At 39.4% G+C, this 18,438-nt stretch overlaps 1 protein-coding gene across 4 annotated transcripts in view; it reads right to left on the reverse strand.

Annotated features, from left to right (window-relative positions):
- Positions 1–547: 547 nt before the first annotated feature.
- DLC1 (DLC1 Rho GTPase activating protein) overlaps positions 548–18,438 on the reverse strand; it is a 566,720-nt gene continuing 548,829 nt past the window's right edge. For all 4 annotated transcript variants that reach the window (XM_044299494.1, XM_044299500.1, XM_044299511.1 and 1 more), the window contains 11 exons: positions 14,391–14,454; positions 10,952–12,372; positions 8,848–9,024; positions 6,731–6,890; positions 6,440–6,638; positions 5,786–5,999; positions 5,392–5,506; positions 4,805–5,023; positions 3,757–3,974; positions 3,497–3,670; positions 548–2,276 (listed from right to left, as the gene is read on the reverse strand). In XM_044299494.1, the coding sequence (XP_044155429.1) occupies positions 2,156–2,276; positions 3,497–3,670; positions 3,757–3,974; positions 4,805–5,023; positions 5,392–5,506; positions 5,786–5,999; positions 6,440–6,638; positions 6,731–6,890; positions 8,848–9,024; positions 10,952–12,372; positions 14,391–14,454 (3,082 nt within the window). In that variant the 3' untranslated portion in view covers positions 548–2,155. The remainder of the gene's footprint in view (positions 2,277–3,496; positions 3,671–3,756; positions 3,975–4,804; positions 5,024–5,391; positions 5,507–5,785; positions 6,000–6,439; positions 6,639–6,730; positions 6,891–8,847; positions 9,025–10,951; positions 12,373–14,390; positions 14,455–18,438) is intronic.

The raw sequence follows: 18,438 nt of genomic DNA on the forward strand, positions 1-18,438 counted from the left end.
TTCTTAGGGCTCATGCACACAAACGTATTTTATGTCCGTGTCCGTTCGTGTATTTTTTTGCCGCCTGTATGTGAAACCATTACGGAAATGAAATGTGTGCATTACGTCACCGGGCTCACTGCTGGGCGGAAGCCTCCGCCTGGCAGTCCGAAGGAGGGGGTTCTGAACCCGGACAACCCCTTTAAGAAAGAATAAAAATAATAATGATGCAGCCACGGAGACACCTACTATAGCAGCAGAATGGGGGATGGTATTCAAATGCTTAAATTGAGGCTAAATTATGTATTTATGTATCAAAGCAATGAGAAGACCAGAATCATTCCTGCATTAAAACAGGCGTAGAAAATGATGAATGAGACGAGCTTGCCGTCCCAGCCCCTCGTCTTCTTCCTAAGGATGGATGATTCACTCCAAGCTTTAGGTGACAGTTCCTAGGTTTGTCATCTTGATTTTCCATTATAACTTTCAGGTTGTGGATTGGTAAAAGAGTCTCTGAATTTAGCCCTTCATTCCATTTCACAGAAGAATGGACACCACAGAGTTTCATTTGAGACATTTAATAGTGCACTTGGCTATATTTCGATAAGACATATGCATCAATATATAAATCTATTTTCTAAGCTCTTTAGTTTTTTTTATATTTATCATGTATAGCACATGTAAAATTGAGGGAATGCATCCAGATACTGAAAAAAAAAAATCTGAGGTATAAATACAAGTATACATTAAATAATTAAGTTCGCCATGCAGTTGCTATCTGGAACCATACGCATTACATTACATTAAAGTGGTATGTACAGTGACACATTTTTACAGTCACGAAGATTACAATGAATATACAAGCTTTATATATTTAATGGAATACGTGGAAACACTGATAATGAGAACACTATTATTACGACTGTTACATAAAGAGATTCTTCATTGCAAAGCATATAAAATAATACTGACAACGGTAACAAAACAATCTTTCATCACTTTCATTCAAAAAATTTCTCCTTACAGACGACATTCAATTAATTTACCTCTAAGAACTTCCAAGTTTCCTCCTCCATACTGTAACAAATCTATTTAAAGAGACCTCCTATATCTTCTGGGTGCCATAGGCTCATCTCATTGCATGGCAGTGACTGGACCCTTGACACCCACTGCATTAACCACCTACCAAAGAAGTCTTTGCTGCCTACGATTGTCATTGACAGGTATCTGCACTGGGCAGGGACTATGCTCTTAAATATATACAAGCAGTATCTGGCTTCTAAATGGAAACCATGGATCACCACAGTAGAAGTATTTAAATAATCATTTAAATTACTCTGTTGCCTCATGAGGCACATTGTCTGAACTTAATCTTATAGGTTATGAACATTAAAGCATATATACTGTATCTCAATGAGGTGTATAATATCTGTCTTTCTATAACATAGAAGAGGATGCTTGTCTAGTGTGAAAAGTGATTGACAATATTTGAGTGGAAGGCTTAAATGGTTTTGCTGTAGGGTCTAGTTGATGTTCTCCAGAAGAAACTACCTGTACAATGACAGGTCGGCAAACCTGGGATAGACATAATATACATTAAGAATAGGTTGGTAAGATTTGTTGACCACTTGAACTAAACCTGAGTATAAATCCATTACATGCTGTCAGTGTACCAGACACTTGACGACGATGAAGATCACAAGGACAAAACTCATTCACACATCTTCACTGTGCAAATATCTCTGGGGAAAAAAAAGTATATAGATACCTATACAGAATAAAAGAATGAGTACCAATTATTCCAGTGGATACACCAGTCCCCAGGAACCAGGATGATGATTTACATGAACAGCATTAAGGAATGTGGCTTTTGTTTTCTAAGTCTACACAATACGTCTTTCCAATAAAGTATTTTTGCTTCTCAGAAGCCAATTCAGTTGATATGTAATAAAACATATATGACGATAGAAGTTGACAGTCTACAGGATGAGTAATTCCAGTCCAGGGCTTTAAGCACCATGTGGATGTAAAGCAGCTTCAAATCTTGCATATAACCAGTCCTAAATAACAAATGACGGCACAAAATACAAAGAAGAGGTCCAAAAGGTGGGATCCTCGTCTTCTTCCTAAGGATGGATGATTCGCTCCAAACTCTGGGTGACAGTTCCTAGGTTTGTCACCTTGATTTTCCATTATTACTTTCACTTTGTGGATTGGTAAAAGAGTCTCGAATCCTTACAATTTCAGCTGCACACAATTGTCCGAAAACTTTATGGTACCATTCTGGCATGTGGCCCCTGAAGCAGAAAAAAGTCAGATATTAGTTATCTGTCTACACTACCTAACATGGTATCACTTCCCTTTAAGTATACCACAGATAACTAGTAGGTTGCAGTCAAATTTCAGTCCAAATCATGTAACATATGCATAGCTATGTAGGTCTACGTGATGTTATACTAGATGCTTCAACAAGAGGCTGGTATTATGGCTGTTTCAGATGATATCAACTTCTTCAAGAATAGAAGAAACACGATGAGGGATAGTGGTGTGCTGATTCCTGATATCTCTAACTTTCCTGACGTTCAGCACAAGTCTAGTCTTGCAGAATAATGAATTGCAGCTATTGGATAGTTCAGGTGTACACAACAGGATTTATCACCTTACATGTTTGAAGTCTAGCTGGTCATAGACATTCAGTAACGATGGCTTTAGCAGTCTTATTTTTTAATATAAAAAAGGAAATCTTTTTGAAGGAGACATATATGAAAAGATATATCTCAACTGAAATATTAAGCATTTGCATTGTCCTGTTTGTATAATTCTCAAACCATAATATGCTGAACACTAAGGGGGTCATTTATGAAGACCAGCGTTTTAGATGCTGGTCTTAATAAGCCCCTGCGTTGCCGGCAGATCCGCAGAAGTTTTGAAGAGGTATGAAGTGCCCCTGTGCCAGCCTCTACATAACTTAGGTGTATCCAGCGCTGATGTAAATGTAAGACAGCTTCCTAGCTTACATTTAGACCATTTTCTACGCCTTGCAGGCATAGAAAATTATGAATGCCACGCCTACTTTTTTAGACCTGGTGTGAGTGGGGAAAAGTTGCAGACTGCAGCGCAAATAACCTTTACGCTGCAATGTACGCCAAAAATATGCCTAATATAGGCATAGTTCTGGATACTAAATGACCCCCTAAGACTTTGTTATAATGTTTGGAATCAAGAAGCTTTCCAGATTTAGTAGCACAGGGGTACTTTCTTTCAGAAACAGCTCCACACTTGTCCATGAGTTTAGTCTGTAATTGCAGCTCAGCTCCATTGAAGTAAACACTACACATTTCTAAAAGTAATCCTGGAAAACCCCTTTAATGAGACCATCTTAACCGTATACCTAAAGAGTTACAAAAGTTTTGTCCCATGGAATGTGTACTGACACAGCTATATTATTGCTCAATGCAAGATCCAGATATATTAATCCAAAAAGCCCAACTATTGAATTATGAAGTATGGTTCTTACCTCATATCTGCTCTGCACAGGTAGGTGAGCTTGGATTTCCCTGTGCTACAAGGCTCAATGAGGTATTTGGACAGAAGCACATTGACTCTCACACCAAGTAAAGGAGCTTGGTCATGTTCAACAGATGTGGTCTGAAGAGCACAGGCTCCTTTGGGTAAATTGGTTCTCCAGGATCTATGGAAATTTAAAAAATGTATGAGATGCAAAAAACAACCTAACGAAATTCAGAGATCCAACATTACTACATCATCATTATTCACCTTAAGACAACAAAGTCTCTGGCTGGATGTGGAGCCATGTTGTTTTGGACATATTGATAAATGTCAGTCTGTTCATCTAATGTCTCAACAACTCTTGAATCCAGGAGATCCTCATCCCACATGTGTTGCTCCTTCAGTAGACGCTGAAGAACAATTTCTGGTTGGGCCGGGATCTCTATAGTGCTTTTCCATAGTCGTAGTGGAGGGCCATCTGGAATCTGCGCAACAAAGGGACAGTGGTAAAATGTTGGATGAATGGATAATATCTAGTGTGATGAGACACAGCAGCAAAGCCTCAGAACTGAAAAATTAATTAATAGGGGGGTAATTTTAGGTTTCCTTCTAACCAAAAATCATACTGATCTAATCATAGCAAGAACACAATATTTAATAGTTATTGGGGAGCAACTACCATCTTCTAATCAACATACTATCACAAGTAGCCTGAAGACAGCAAATGAAAAAACAAACAGCTGCTCAGAGTAAAGCTTCATGAGAAATGCAGTACAACTAAATACCAAATGTCCCTCTTGCCTAAAGAGATAAAACATATGGCTATATTGCAAAATGTTCTTAATGAGCAAAATCCAAAATATGCTGCAAATGGGTGGTTCTGGAGAACGTCTAGGTATAAGGAATCTTGTAGGCCATGCAATGATGCTCCTCTGGGAAAAAATTTATGAAAATGCTCTTTAAAAAAAAAAAGAAAAGAAAGCTGTTCCTCTGGTCCCTTTAGTTGGAAGGTAGCCATCCAAAAAAAGCTCTTTCAAAAAAACTAAGCCAAAAAGAGAAAGCTGCATCTCTGGTGCCACTAGTAGCTATTCCTATAAGTCAATGTTCAACCTTTCAAAACAGGCCTTGAGCCCTAAGTTATATCAAACGGACTGTTTTAAAAGGTTAAACATTGACTTATAGGAATAACTCTACCTTTCAACTGGTGGCAGTTTTCTTTTCTTTTTTTCATCCTTGTCAAATACATACAAGTACCTGACACATATGTACTAGTTATAGATTTTTACTTATTCTGTCATTTTCTAAAAACACTCACTTTTTTGTAGGCAAGATCGGCCTGTTCAGTTGTGGAACAGCTGACCCAGCCTTTAAACTTGTCCTTGGCCTCTTTGAGTAAACTGTCAATGCCCTCTTGAAGGTACGACTGATAATCACACTGGCTCTCAGCATTTCCGTTGACCAGTTCCTCCAGGCACACCGGCCTCAGGTCTTGTTCCGTATAAGAATTGCGACATTTGTTCATTTCTTCAGGAATCTGGAATAGAAAACAATAAAATAAATCTGTTAAATCTGTTCTAACAATAACTTAGCTGTGGTGGATTTACTGCATTTAGGAAAAGACTGAGCAGAAACTTTATAAATGGCTTACATCTTGTTATTGTTAACATAGAGCGCAGAGTACTATATTTGTAGTATTACTAAAGAATGCAACTGCTCTGTTAATCCAGAGTTTAAACCTTTATGTAACCAGGATGAAAAAAAATGATTTACCCATGAAAAAAAAATCTCCCAGCAAAGAAAGATAGAAAAAAATATCACAAAGAAGGCCATGGCAATAATTTACAATTATACATTATAACCTTGACGTGATAGTAGCATTTACAATTATGTGGCTTAAAGTACCTGGAAGAGCTTTTTGCATTCGGCAATCATATGTGCCAGGCCTTGGGTGGCAGCAAGGTTTTCATTCAGATCTTTCTGATCAGGCTTTCCCAAGCTTTGCTTCCTTTGCATTACCCTGGAAAATAAACACACGGGTAGAGAGGTTTAGTCATTGAAACAATTGTATATATATATATATTTAAAAAAAATAAAAAAATATTATAAGAGCACTGTGGGTAAAATACGTGGTGTTATGGCCGGAGGTGGAGGTACATGCTGATCACGCCCTACCTCCTCAAGCCCTGAAGTAGATATAACAGAATGCATCATTTTGCCATTGGTTTCGTCACTACCAATGGAAAAACAGTACTTGGACCACCCAAGATAATATGGGATTGTGTATATGACCTATTACCTTGGAGAGGAGTTTTCTCTCTTTAAGGTATTTAGGTGGAATAATGAAGGTGCTAAACAGACGGCCAAGTTGGTTGGTGTCATCTGATTTTCATCCACAGCTGCAGCCACATCACTCAGGAAGAATAAGAGAGTTTGGAGAACCTCTCGGTTTTCGTCGGGCAGGAGCATAATAGCAGCTTTAATAGCTTGGAGACGCTGGTCCTTTGGAACATCTAAAAACATCAAAACAACCCAATCAATGCATAGAACAGCACAACAAGGGTCTTACAATAAATGTGCATTTAGATATGCATGCAAGTCATATTAATTAGACTATGGTCTACTGATTTTCTTACGAGTGTAATTTCTGTGTGGCCAAATGCTATAGTTTGTCAAGGTTACCACCATTGCTTTTCTATGAAAAAGAGGAACCCAATTCCTAAATATGCCATGGGCTGACCTAGGAGTTTTGGGGGTTCAGTAGAATACTTTAGGGAAAGGAAGAGAATTATTTATTGGGTATGAAATATTCTTTATCTAAGAGGAGCCTGTCCCAATTTCTGATAAGCCAATGTAATCAAGTAGGACAAATGTCAAAAACTGCTCAATGTGCTTGTGCTACACTGCATACCAATAAAGAAGTCAGATAATTAATTGTATTAATCCAACTTACACTGGTAGATCTGAAGGAACGTTTCTGAGAGCTTGTTGGTGAGAAGTGGCTCTGGCAGGTCCCTGAAATACTGCTTTACCATATCAGCCACATCATATGCAGATTGTCCCTCATACATCAGAGGATCAGAACTGTTCTCACTTATCTCCCGTAAAGCCAAGATCCTGGATTTGACTCCCGATTTTCTAAACAATCCCACCTTGAGAAAAAAAATAATTGTAGTTTAATTAACGGGTATTTATAAAGCAGACAACAAAATTATCTTCCATTACATCCCATAAATGAACAAACCTGATCCAGGCACTGACTGCGCAGATATCGCATAGCTTGCTGTATGTTCTGTGGAAGCGGCTGACCAGATCTCTGGACATTAACGGGTAAAGGAACTCCAAATACGTTCTTGTCTCTGTAATCTGGAACTTTAACACGCTTCATAAACTTTGGCACAGCCCTGAAAAAAAAGTGTAGATTTTTAAAAGCTGTAAGATGTGAAGACTATGAAAAAGACATGAAAGTGTACGTTTTCATTGGTGAGAGCTTGAATGTAGCAATGCCAGACATGTCCATAGACAAGTGGTGCTGTCTCCAGCAGACCTTTTTGTCTAATTTACACAACTTTTTAAAAGGAGATTTGCAATAACAGACTTTAAAAAGACATTTCAAGAAGATGTGAAAGAATTCAAATTAAGGGAGTTTCCATTCATTCCTATTTTCAATGGAAAGTCGGCTGCGAATGCGTTGTCTAAAACGTCTAGTCATTGTGAGGGACAGTCAGTGCCATTGTTCACTGATCACTTTCTAATGCAATAGGGATGTGTGTCTGTTCCCATACCAATTTGTTTCCAAGATCAGTGGCGGTCCATATTTCCAGACCCTCAGGGTTCTGATTTGGATAAAGTCTAATTTACAAAATCTATGCAGGAGCCTATACAGTGCCTTCAGTACACTTGCGTATACTAGCTTTCATCTATATATCTATCTAATATCCATTTATTATCTGTCTAATCTATCTAATTCCTTATCATAATATTTATCTATCTATCTAATATCAAATGTCTATATCTATCTATCTATCTATCTATCTATCTATCATCTATCTATTTATCTATCGAATATCTATCTATCTATCTATCTATCTATTTATCTATCTATGTATCTATTGAATGTTTATCTATCGAATATCTATCTATTGAATATCTATCTATCTATCGAATATCTATCTATCGAATATCTATGTATCTATCGAATATCTATCTATTGAATATCTATCTATCTATCTATCACACTATCTACATAGCATACTTTCATTATATTTAAAGCAAAAATTTAAAGCAAAAATAAAAAATACACATGACGAGACGACAAATTCAACTTGAACTGGGCTCTACTGGGAATCCTCAGCCTTTGTAATGCATTAGTTTGGGTGTATAGCTCTAGAGGATTTGCAGTTATCAGAAGATACAATTCTATTACCACAGCTACACATTAGAATACTGGAGACAGAAGCCAAGAAGGAAGTCAATAAATCCTGCGGTGAAAGACCCCTAATAATGTCACTTCTTCACTCTCCTCTTCATCAAGACTAAATAGCCTTGTTAACAAAGGAGGTTTTGTACATCAACTTTTGCCATTAACAAAGGGCTCCAAGTTGGGTCTGCCACCCAGCAGCAGGCATAGCAGCAGGGATCTGGTGTAAAGCATTAGAGGCTGTCAGCCAGAAACATCAGCTCTACAAATGAGAGCTTCGAAAATGAAAGGCAATTGAAAGCTACATGGCAAGTTCTGAAGGGTTTAGCAGAAGAGTCACGTAAAACAATGCTCTATAATTCCCTTTTATGACCCAAACAATCTAAAATACATCTAAGACCCACTCTTCGACCTTTCCTTACATATGAATTCCTCCGGAAACAATGAACACTAGGCAGAGTTGGTTACTTACGTTGCCGTGTTGGCCATAAGAGAATTAATGAAATGAATAATCCAGTCTTTGTGCATAAAAAATTATCTGAAAACATTACGAGTTGTAATGAGAATTTGAAATATGAACTATGCGCAAATAACTTTTCTGACCCCCGCATTTCTGGGAATATAGATAATAGCTGCTCTGAATGGAGAACACTTTGATGCTGTGGGTTACACATTTTTGTGGTGAAGAGGAAGAGGGGACTATGTTACATATTTTATCTATGTCACGAGCAAACTGATGAGCCATTTCAGATTTATCTGGCAATGAAAAGAATCTCTATTCTGTGCGTGCAAGTTACAGCAAAGACCACCCCTGTATGTATTATAGAAAGCTGCAAAAAGGCATTGCCCTAAGCTGCCGTAAAAAGCAACCCATGAATAAGAAACCACAAGATATGACAGAACGTGTTCGATTGGTTACATCACAGAGGCTGGATACTCACCAGCTGAACCCATGTTTGTTGGACGGGGTGTACCTCTCCAGGAGAGCAGTCAGCTTCAAAAGTGAATATTTCTGCAGCAAGTTGATCTGAGTCACCGATTGGCAATTGATTTGCAATGAGGCAGATCTCAAGCTGGGCCGATGGGAGCTTTGAAAGCTGTGCCACCTGAACCGGTGCCTGCGTTAAATAAAGCGAGGATTAGGATATGAGCGATGCTAATGGTATTTATAAGTCAGGACTGAATAACAAGCTCTGACATACTCCTATGAATCAGGCATTCTGGAGGTCTGACTATTCTACACATAAAAGTCAACTAAAAGGTAACTACTATTAGAGTATGTTATTTTAGCACAGTTTACCATTTTTCTTAGTGAATAAATTACCTTTTGATAATTAACGGTTTTGATGAGTAATATGTAATAAGTCTTATGTAACATAAAGGGGAGCTAAATGTCAGTAAACACCCATGTATTACAAGTACAAAAAAAGGTAAATTATAATCAATATGATAGATGGGCAAAGTAAGTTACATTAGGTAGAATGCAATTTCGCGGAACGGCACAGACAGCCTTTAATATAACTGCCTATTCTTGTCCGCAAAGCGCGGACAAGAATAGGACATGCCATATTTTTTTTGCGGGGCCACGGAACGGAGCAACGGAGGCGGACAGCACACAGAGTGCTGTCCACATCTTTTGCAGCCCCATTGAAGTGAATGGGTCTGCATCCGAGCCGACAAAACTGCGGCTCAGATGCGGACCAAAACAACGGCCGTGTGCATGAGGCCTAAGAAAGATGAAAATAACAGGGGGAAGGTTTCTACCACAGTAACCCCCTCCTAGCCAGTAGCTCTTTGCCCTGTTCCATTTTCCAAACCTATGGTTCACTTGGCTGCAGTGCTTGAGGGGAGATGGGGGAAACAAGAGGCAAAATTCAGTTAAAAAACTATTAGACCATAAAATTAAACAAATAAAAAAAAAAAGAACCTGAGGAAGGTCCAGGTCAGTGGTCTTAGTATCTATTTTACTGTCCTATTTGAAGAGTATTTCAGCTGTCACCGTTTATCACTATTTCACATGAAAAGTTATAAATTGAAGATAAGTAGGATCTGACCACTAGACTGGGGACGTTAGTTCTCTGTCTCTTCCTACCAGGAAAGCTGCGTTGTCGAGCTGTTGTAAGGAGCAGAGTCAGACTATGTATGCCGCTGCTCGATATAACTATGGGAGGTATCACATAGATCAGGGCTGGCCAACCTGTGGCTCTCCAGCTGTTGTATTCCCACCATTCTCTGCTGTAGGCTGATAGCTGAAAGCAGTCTAGGCACGCTGGGAGTTGTAGTTTTGGAACAGCTGGAGAGCCACAGGTTGGCCAGCCCTGACATAGATGATGTTTGACTTATATTTAATGGATGTTTCAGTCAATTCTAAAAACAATACTTAGCATAATTGTCTTCCTTCAAATAAACACCATCATTAGGAAGTAATAGACTACACATTCATAACAAAACCTGATTATAACACAACTTAAGGTGGCCATATACATAAGTCGTATTATCCAATTGATAACAGACCATCATCATCTAAGAAGAAGTTTGCCATGTTGACTTTTTTTTCCAATAGTTGGATGAAAGATTTTTCATTCAAAGAAATGTGTGCGGCTGTGTCTGCAGAATGGTCTCATAGGCTGCGTTCACATACCTATTTTGGAGATCTGGCTACCTGATCCGGTGCATATGACAGCTGTCAGCCAGACAAAAAACATTACATGCAATGGTTTTTGTCTGGCTGAAACCCATAATTTATGCCAGAAATCGACCGGATCACATTGCAGTCAATAGGGATCCGGCGGTGAAGTAGAGGATCCTGCAATGCTAAATCCCATAAAATCCGGTAGGCTGCTCTGTGCTGGACAGGCCTGCCAGATCTCCGAACGGAGAAGTGAATATAGCCTTATGACCACCACCTTTAGCCTTGTGTCAACATTGTTTAGACAATGGAAATACCTCCAAACATTTAAAGTACCTAATACATTGGAGCAGCAGATGAAATTTACAGCAGCAACTAATCATTCATTGGCATGAATAAATAAAATGAAGACACACCTATTGGATCTGGTCAAGGATGCGCCTACTCCAGAGTCTCTTCTTCCTTGGATAACTGTTGTCTCCTCACAATCATTCAAGGAGTTCCCTGTGCTGTCCAAATCACTAAGAGCACTGCAGTCATTGTCAATATCTAAGTGTATCTGTTTGGGAGAGGAAGGACAAGGAGACACAGAGTCTAGAGCTGAATCTGAATCTTCATCATAAAATTTCTCTGTCCATTGATTTACAATTCTCTGCATTCCCTTGACATGGTACAATATGTCATCCAGTTCTGGGAAAATGTCCTCATGTTCCAGCTCAGTCAAGCCACCATTACTGGAGTACAAGAATGTGCCAGGCACATTGTCATAGATACTCAACCGGCTTCCTTCGGAACAACAAGAAGTGCGTCTCCTTCTAGTGAAAGAACTTTTGCAGCTGTTGACACTGCTGACACTGTTTTCCCTTGTGAAGCTGAGGTGGTCATGTGCATGAAAACTCCCATTTCTCCAGCTCACAGAAGGGCTACTGTCTGTAGGGGACAAGTTACCATTTGAAAGTGCTTTTGGAAATGTTCCAGGCTTGTGGTCCTCGGGGATGAAAAACACAGCATCATCACCCAAATTCCTCTGGTTCCTAAAGTTTTGTTCAAGAACATCACTAAAAGTTGACTGGTTGAAGGGGTCAAAACCTTCTAAGTACATTCCAACTCTCTTGTGACAAGCACTTAGGCTCCGTGTTCTTGTAACTGGACTTGGTGTGCTGACTGCACTGCTTGTTTCTGATTGACTACTACTACTACTGCTGGTCTGTGTGGAGTTTGATATGCTCCTCTTGCGCACTTTGGGGGCATTAATATGATTTCCATTCAGAGAAGTTATTTCCACACAGTTCAGTTGCTTTAGCTTATCATCATCAACCCCTTCTTGTAAGATAGGTTCACTGATTGTCAGGCCTGTTTTGGACTGAGATTTCTTTTTGCTTTGAGAAGTTTTGATCTTTAAACTTTCCATTCTTTTGAGAAGGCTCTTGGTTCTAGACCTTGAGTTTTTTTCATTTGCTTTGATATTAAAGTTAAAATGGGAAAGTTCCTTAGGAGACGGAAGGCTACTGAATGAGTCATCATTTGCAAAAAAATTTCCAGATGAACAAACACTGTTGACTGAGTTTGTTCTTGTAGTGCCTGCCTCACTTGAAACATGTGCTCTTTGACTGTCACTGCTGGTACTGTGGATTGATGAAACTTCTTGGTGCTCACTCAGGTCTGTGAGTATGCTATCCTGGCTTATAGCATTTCCCAGCTGATGGCTGTCACCCAGTGCTGGTTTATGTCCTTGAAACACATCAAATTCTTCCAATCGCGACCATCTCTTACTGTCCCGCTGGAACGTCCATTTGCCACTAATTGCACAAGGTTCATCTTCATCTGAATCGTCACTCTATAAATTGAAAAGGGATGGTTCTCATTAGACTATTCTTTGAACAAACACCAATATTATATTTAAATACCTAAAAATAACCACATCAATGTGTAATAATAATATTTCAACATTTATTTGATAATCCCACAAGAAATATTTATTACCTACTAACACGATAGGTAATAAATAAATGATTGCTGGGGGCTAAAGATGACTTAAACAATCCATATGAATTGAATAATCTCATTAACATGAGTTTTTGACCTGTGAGGGAAGTGGAAGTAGAGTCTCAGTCTGACTGGAGCAGCAGTGTGAATGTGTGACCATCACTCCAGTCAAACCCCTCTGGAATGGGGGCTTGGGATCCCTGTTAAAGTGACTGATGGAGGGCCCAGAGAACATACATTTACCACCTATTCTGAAGATAGGTGATAAATACTCTGTGGTGGATAACCCCTTTAAACAGGGGCGTAGCTATAGGGGGTGCAGAGGTAGCAGTCGCTACCGGGCCCAGGAGCCTGAGGGGTCCAAAGACCCTTGTGCCTCATAAGAATACACCGGTATTATAAAAAAATGTATGCAAGTTACACCTCTGGTTGGACAGAAGGGGTTAGGTTAAGAATTTGGTATGGAGGAGGGGGGGTGCAATTTAAATTTTTGCCTCATGCAGCACGAAGGTTTGAGGGAAGGGGGGCCCAAGCTGAACTCTTGCACCAGGGCCCATGAGCCTTTAGCTACGCCCCTGCCTTTAAAGTAGGATAACATTTAGAGGATGGCAATTGTCAATATACTGCTACCTTTGAGCTATTTCACTGCATTAGAAGGCACAAGGGCAATAAAGTAATCAGTCACCTTAGCTGAGAGATAACTAACCTTGAACAAAAGTCATCTCTATGCCTCATATCATTTAGTAAATTATAAAAACAACAACAACAACAAAATACTGACCTCTTAAAGTGAAAAGCTGGCTGAGATGTGTGTGCAAGTCACAAACACATTACCATCCCCCAACTTACATAATTAACTACAAAACTGCCAGAGGCAAAAACTATAGTAAGCGAGGCCGACTTAACATCTGTATTCTAAATATAAACCAGCAATTTGTTAACATTACATATGGTAGATTGCTTATTAAATATATAAGAGACATATCCATAATAAAAACAAACATAAACCAAGGCTAAACCTGGTTTGGGAATTATTTAGCAGTAACCATCTCAACCTGGAACCTGAAACACTGCAGATCAGAAAGGACTGGTCTAAACTTTCCAGACTGTATTGGCTGGCCATTGCAGGAATCTTTTAAATCCTAATGCACCAAGAATTATTATTCAAAAAGCTAAGTACAGATCTGGAAAGTCAAGGGACTCTATCATATTCAAGGGGTCCATAAAGCTGAGACACCGAATGAGGGATTTGTTTGGTTTCTCCCACCAGATAGCTGGTCGTCAACGATGGGGTTACTAACAAAATAATGGGGCAACATAAGCTTCAACTTACTAACAATGCAAAGGTACTATTTTAATCAGAACATGTGATCACCGTCTTATCAGTATAGGAGCCCTTCTAAACAACTCCCCATATCTCTGTGTCCAACGTCTCTGCTAAACTTTTAAGTTAAAAGAAGAAACTAGGCAGCGGTAGACAAGTAGGGCATTTTTGGAGTCCTACTGGAAACCAGATAAAATGCCTAATAAAATGACCCTCTAAAATGACTTTATTTATTCTGGTTTAAATCATCATAAAACAATTCCAAGAGTTGTCTGCTCTTCCTTTCCTGACACGTTTTCCTGTTACCATCCCCCACAGCTTTAATTATAAGCCAAAGTACCTTATCTACATAGAGGTTCATTAAGATTCTTTTAAAATTGCAAGGCAATTTCAAATGTGGCAAGTCATTTAGTTAGCATTTGAATCTAAAATGGATTATCACTTGTAAAGGGAACATCTGAATACACAGCTGACCATAACATGGAGACGTTACATTCTGTCTGCTGTCATACCTTTAGATGATTAAAAAATTTGGTCACTCTTACCTTCTTTCTATTTGGACTGATTTCCAGCTTCATCACCGCACATTTATTTAAAGTGTTCAGTCGCCTGTTAGATATATAAGAATGAAATAGATTTTATCAGGTAACGGTGGTCGCAAGTGATGGACAAATAGATGCCATAGTCAGTACGGGGGACTTACAGCTGAAAAACAATTGCAAGTATTTAGTCAGCCACCAATTGTGCACGTTCTCCCACTTAAAAAGATGAGAGAGGCCTGTCATTTTCATCATAGGTATACCTTAACTATAAGAGAGAAAAAAATCCAGAAAATCACAGTCTTAAGAATTTATTTGCAAATTATGGTGGAAAATAAGTATTTAGTCAATAACAAAAGTTCATCTAAATACTTTGTTATATACCCTTTGTTGGCAATGACAGAGGTCAAATGTTTTCTGTAAGTCTTCACAAGGTTTTCACACACTGTTGCTGGTATTTTGGCCCATTCCTCCATGCAGATCTCCTCTAGAGCAGTGATTTTTTGGGGCTGTCGCTGGGCAACATGGACTTTCAACTCCCTTCAAAGGTTTTCTATGGGGTTGAGATCTGGAGACTGGCTAGGCCTTTCCAGGACCTTGAAATGCGTCTTATGAAGCCACTCCTTCGTTGCCCGGGTGGTGTGTTTGGGATCATTGTCATGCTGAAAGACCTAGCCACGTTTCATCTTCAATGCCCTTGCTGATGGAAGGAGGTTTTCACTCAAAATCTCATGATACATGGCCCCATTCATTCTTTACATTACACGGATCAGTCTTCCTGGTCCCTTTGCAGAAAAATAGCCCCAAAGCATGATGTTTCCACCCCATGCTTCACAGTAGGTATGGTGTTCTTTAGATGCAACTCAGCATTCTTTCTCCTCCAAACACGACGAGTTGAGTTTTTACCAAAAAGTACTACTTTGGTTTCATCTGACCATATGACATAAGGCTTAAGCAGGGGGACACGTTTGCTAGTTTGTCCCAGCTCTCTGCAGGTCATTCACTAGGACATTCACTAGGTCCCCCTGTGTGGTTCTGGGATTTTTGCTCACCGTTCTTGTGATCATTTTGACCTCACAGGGTGAGATCTTGCGTGGAGCCCCAGATCGAGGGAGATTATCAGTGGTCTTGTATGTCTTCCATTTTCTAATAATTGCTCCCACAGTCGATTTCTTAACACCAAGCTGCTTGCCTATTGCAGATTCAGTCTTCCCAGCCTGGTGCAGGTCTACAATTTTGTGGACAGGTGTCTTTTTTTTACTGATAACAAGTTCAAACAGGTGCCATTAATACAGATGGAGGACAGAGGAGCCTCTTAAAGAAGACGTTTCAGGTCTGAGAGAGCCAGAAATTTTGCTTGTTTGTAGGTGACCAAATACTTATTTTACAGAGTAATTTACCAATTAATTCATTAGAAATCCTAGAATGTGATTTCCTGTATTCCCCCCCCCCCCCCCATTCTGTCTCTCATAGTTGAAGTGTACCTATGATGAAAATGACAGGCCTCTCTCATATTTTTAAGCGGGAGAACTTGCACAATTGGTGGCTGACTAAATACTTTTTTGCCCCGCTGTATAAAAGGAAACAGCCAGGGTGGCAACAAATATATGGATTTGAGGCTGCTAAGGCCGAGTTCACATCACTGTTTAGCTTTCCTTTCTTTTGATCCATCAGAAGAACAGAAAAAAAAAGCATCAGTTATTTTGAGCATCAGTTGTATTCAGTTCCCTCAGATATCAGTTATTTATGATGGAAGAAAATGTACTGCATGCATGCTGGAGTTTTTCTCAGAAATTTTCTCAAAAATAAATGATGTCTGACGGAATGGAAAAAAACTGATGCAAATTAAGTACAACTGATGCTCGAAATAATGGATCAGTATTTTCACTGTCCTCCTGAAGGATCAAAATGAAAAGCTAAGGCTCGTTTCACACTTGCGTGGAACAGATCAGGCAGGCTATTCCAGAAGCCCCCATTATAGTCCCAGACGGAATGCCGGCAGCGCATGGCTGTGCCCGGCAGGGATGGATCAGACAGGCTGTTCTCAGTTGGAACAACCAGCCGGATCTGTTTCACACAAGTGTGAAATGGGCATAAATGGTGATGCGTACTCAGCCCGACATTGAGTGTGTGTAATCTATTTTCCATATTAATCATGTCATGTTAGATGGGAAACCCTATTACGGCAGTGTAGGGAGAACCACGGAATGTGCATATCTCCACATGATGGAGCTGCAGAGCATCTGTGCACCTCTACAATGTGCATAAGGGCCGTAAAAGTAAATGATCTGTTTTGGCTTACATTTCTATCACTTCCATAACGCCAGTTCTAGAATCTCGGAATTGGATTAAACAATACAAATAGGGCTTTGTAAACATATTTTTTACATAAAACTTGCATTCATTCAAACTTCAGCAAAGCAACAGGTTATGTTCATCTAAGCACGGTTTTTTAACCTACATACCAAATGACAAGCAAATCTGTGTCTAAGTAAGTCAGGCCATGCTCACAGGTAAAATATGCTGGACTTAATCTTAATATAAGCTTTGTACCAATGAGCAAACAGACCCCAGTTTAAAGACCCTACCTTTATACATACTTCACGACCAACAGGGAATATAACTGCGCTCTTTATATTCACTTGCCTCCTACGTTAGTTAGGCCGTCATGTCCAGAGCTATGTTAGTAAGCTTCCTTGGTTTCAGGTGCACTTGCAAGTGACTTTCTCACCTGCCATGTGTTATATATATTTTATATATATATATATATATATATATATATATTATAGCCTCTTTACCTTTTATTTTATTTTAATTTGTTATAAATTGTGCCTACCACTATCCTCTCAAGATAAAGAAAATACGAGTTCAGGAAACTGCCGAATACATGTTCTCTAGTTCTAGATTTAAATATCAATTTTATAGTTTGGTTCATTTTTGAAAAACAAGTTCATTTATCAGGAGGGAGAGGCGATGGGGTGTCATAACTTTTACAGAAAGCATGTTCATTCCAAGATGTGAGACCTTATTGTACCTGAGGTATGTGCAACAAGCACAGACTGCCCTTTCTTCCACATTTACACATCCAAACGCTAAATCCTAAGCAAATAAGTAGTGCGGTCGACGAGTGTTTTTACCGTGCCAAATATATCCTTTACAAACTATTTGAAAAATGTATTTAATATATGCTGCCAGAGTTAGGATCCAAATATTTGCGAAGGGGCGAACAGACTGGAATAAATTAAATTTTTTGTAGAACATAAAATTCTTACTTTTGCATTTTATCCCCCCCCCCTCCCCGAACATTCTTTGAGTGAATGACCATGAAGTGTAATCAGAACATCTTGGAAGGAGCTAACAGGATGACCAGTGATTACTGACCTGTAACCTGCTGATAACCTAACCACAGTTATAAAGTGTATTGCCTACAGTCACAATACAAACACTTCTGAAAGCTGTGGGTTATTTAGATATCTAGCATGATATCAACTGACGATCTAATGGGGTTCTAAGTGATTAGACAAACATGGTGCCGAGCTGCAATACCAGACATAGCCCATGAGAGGCCCTATTTCTGGAAGAAAGTAGCCGTGTTTTATTAATATTAGAAATCTTTTTATTAGATGTCAACCTAGTTTACAGATAGCCATACCTATTCAATAGTGTCGGTATTCACACCGGACACTCAATGGACCCCATTATAGTGAAAGGGATCCGTCAGGCACCAGCAGGGTCTGTATCAGTTCTGTTCCTACGCTGGAACATTGTGGTAATCCGAAAAGGAACAGTAATATTAACTTCCTGGAGGACCTTTTTATCGCTCTGTTTTCTGTAGGATTATACATTGTGTAAATTCACCCCAAATGCATAATTCCCCTTAGTCTACTTTCACACTGGCGTTTTGGTTTCCGTTTGTGAGATCCGTTCAGGGCTCTCACAAGCGGCCCCAAATGGATCAGTTTTGCCCCAATGCATTCTGAATGGAAAAGGATCCGCTCAGTTTGGCTCCGTTCAGCCTCCATTCCGCTTTGGAGGCGGACACCAAAACTCTCCT

The sequence above is a fragment of the Bufo gargarizans genome, chromosome 1 (genome assembly GCF_014858855.1).
Source record: "Bufo gargarizans isolate SCDJY-AF-19 chromosome 1, ASM1485885v1, whole genome shotgun sequence".
In the NCBI taxonomy this organism is placed as follows: Eukaryota; Metazoa; Chordata; class Amphibia; order Anura; family Bufonidae; genus Bufo; species Bufo gargarizans.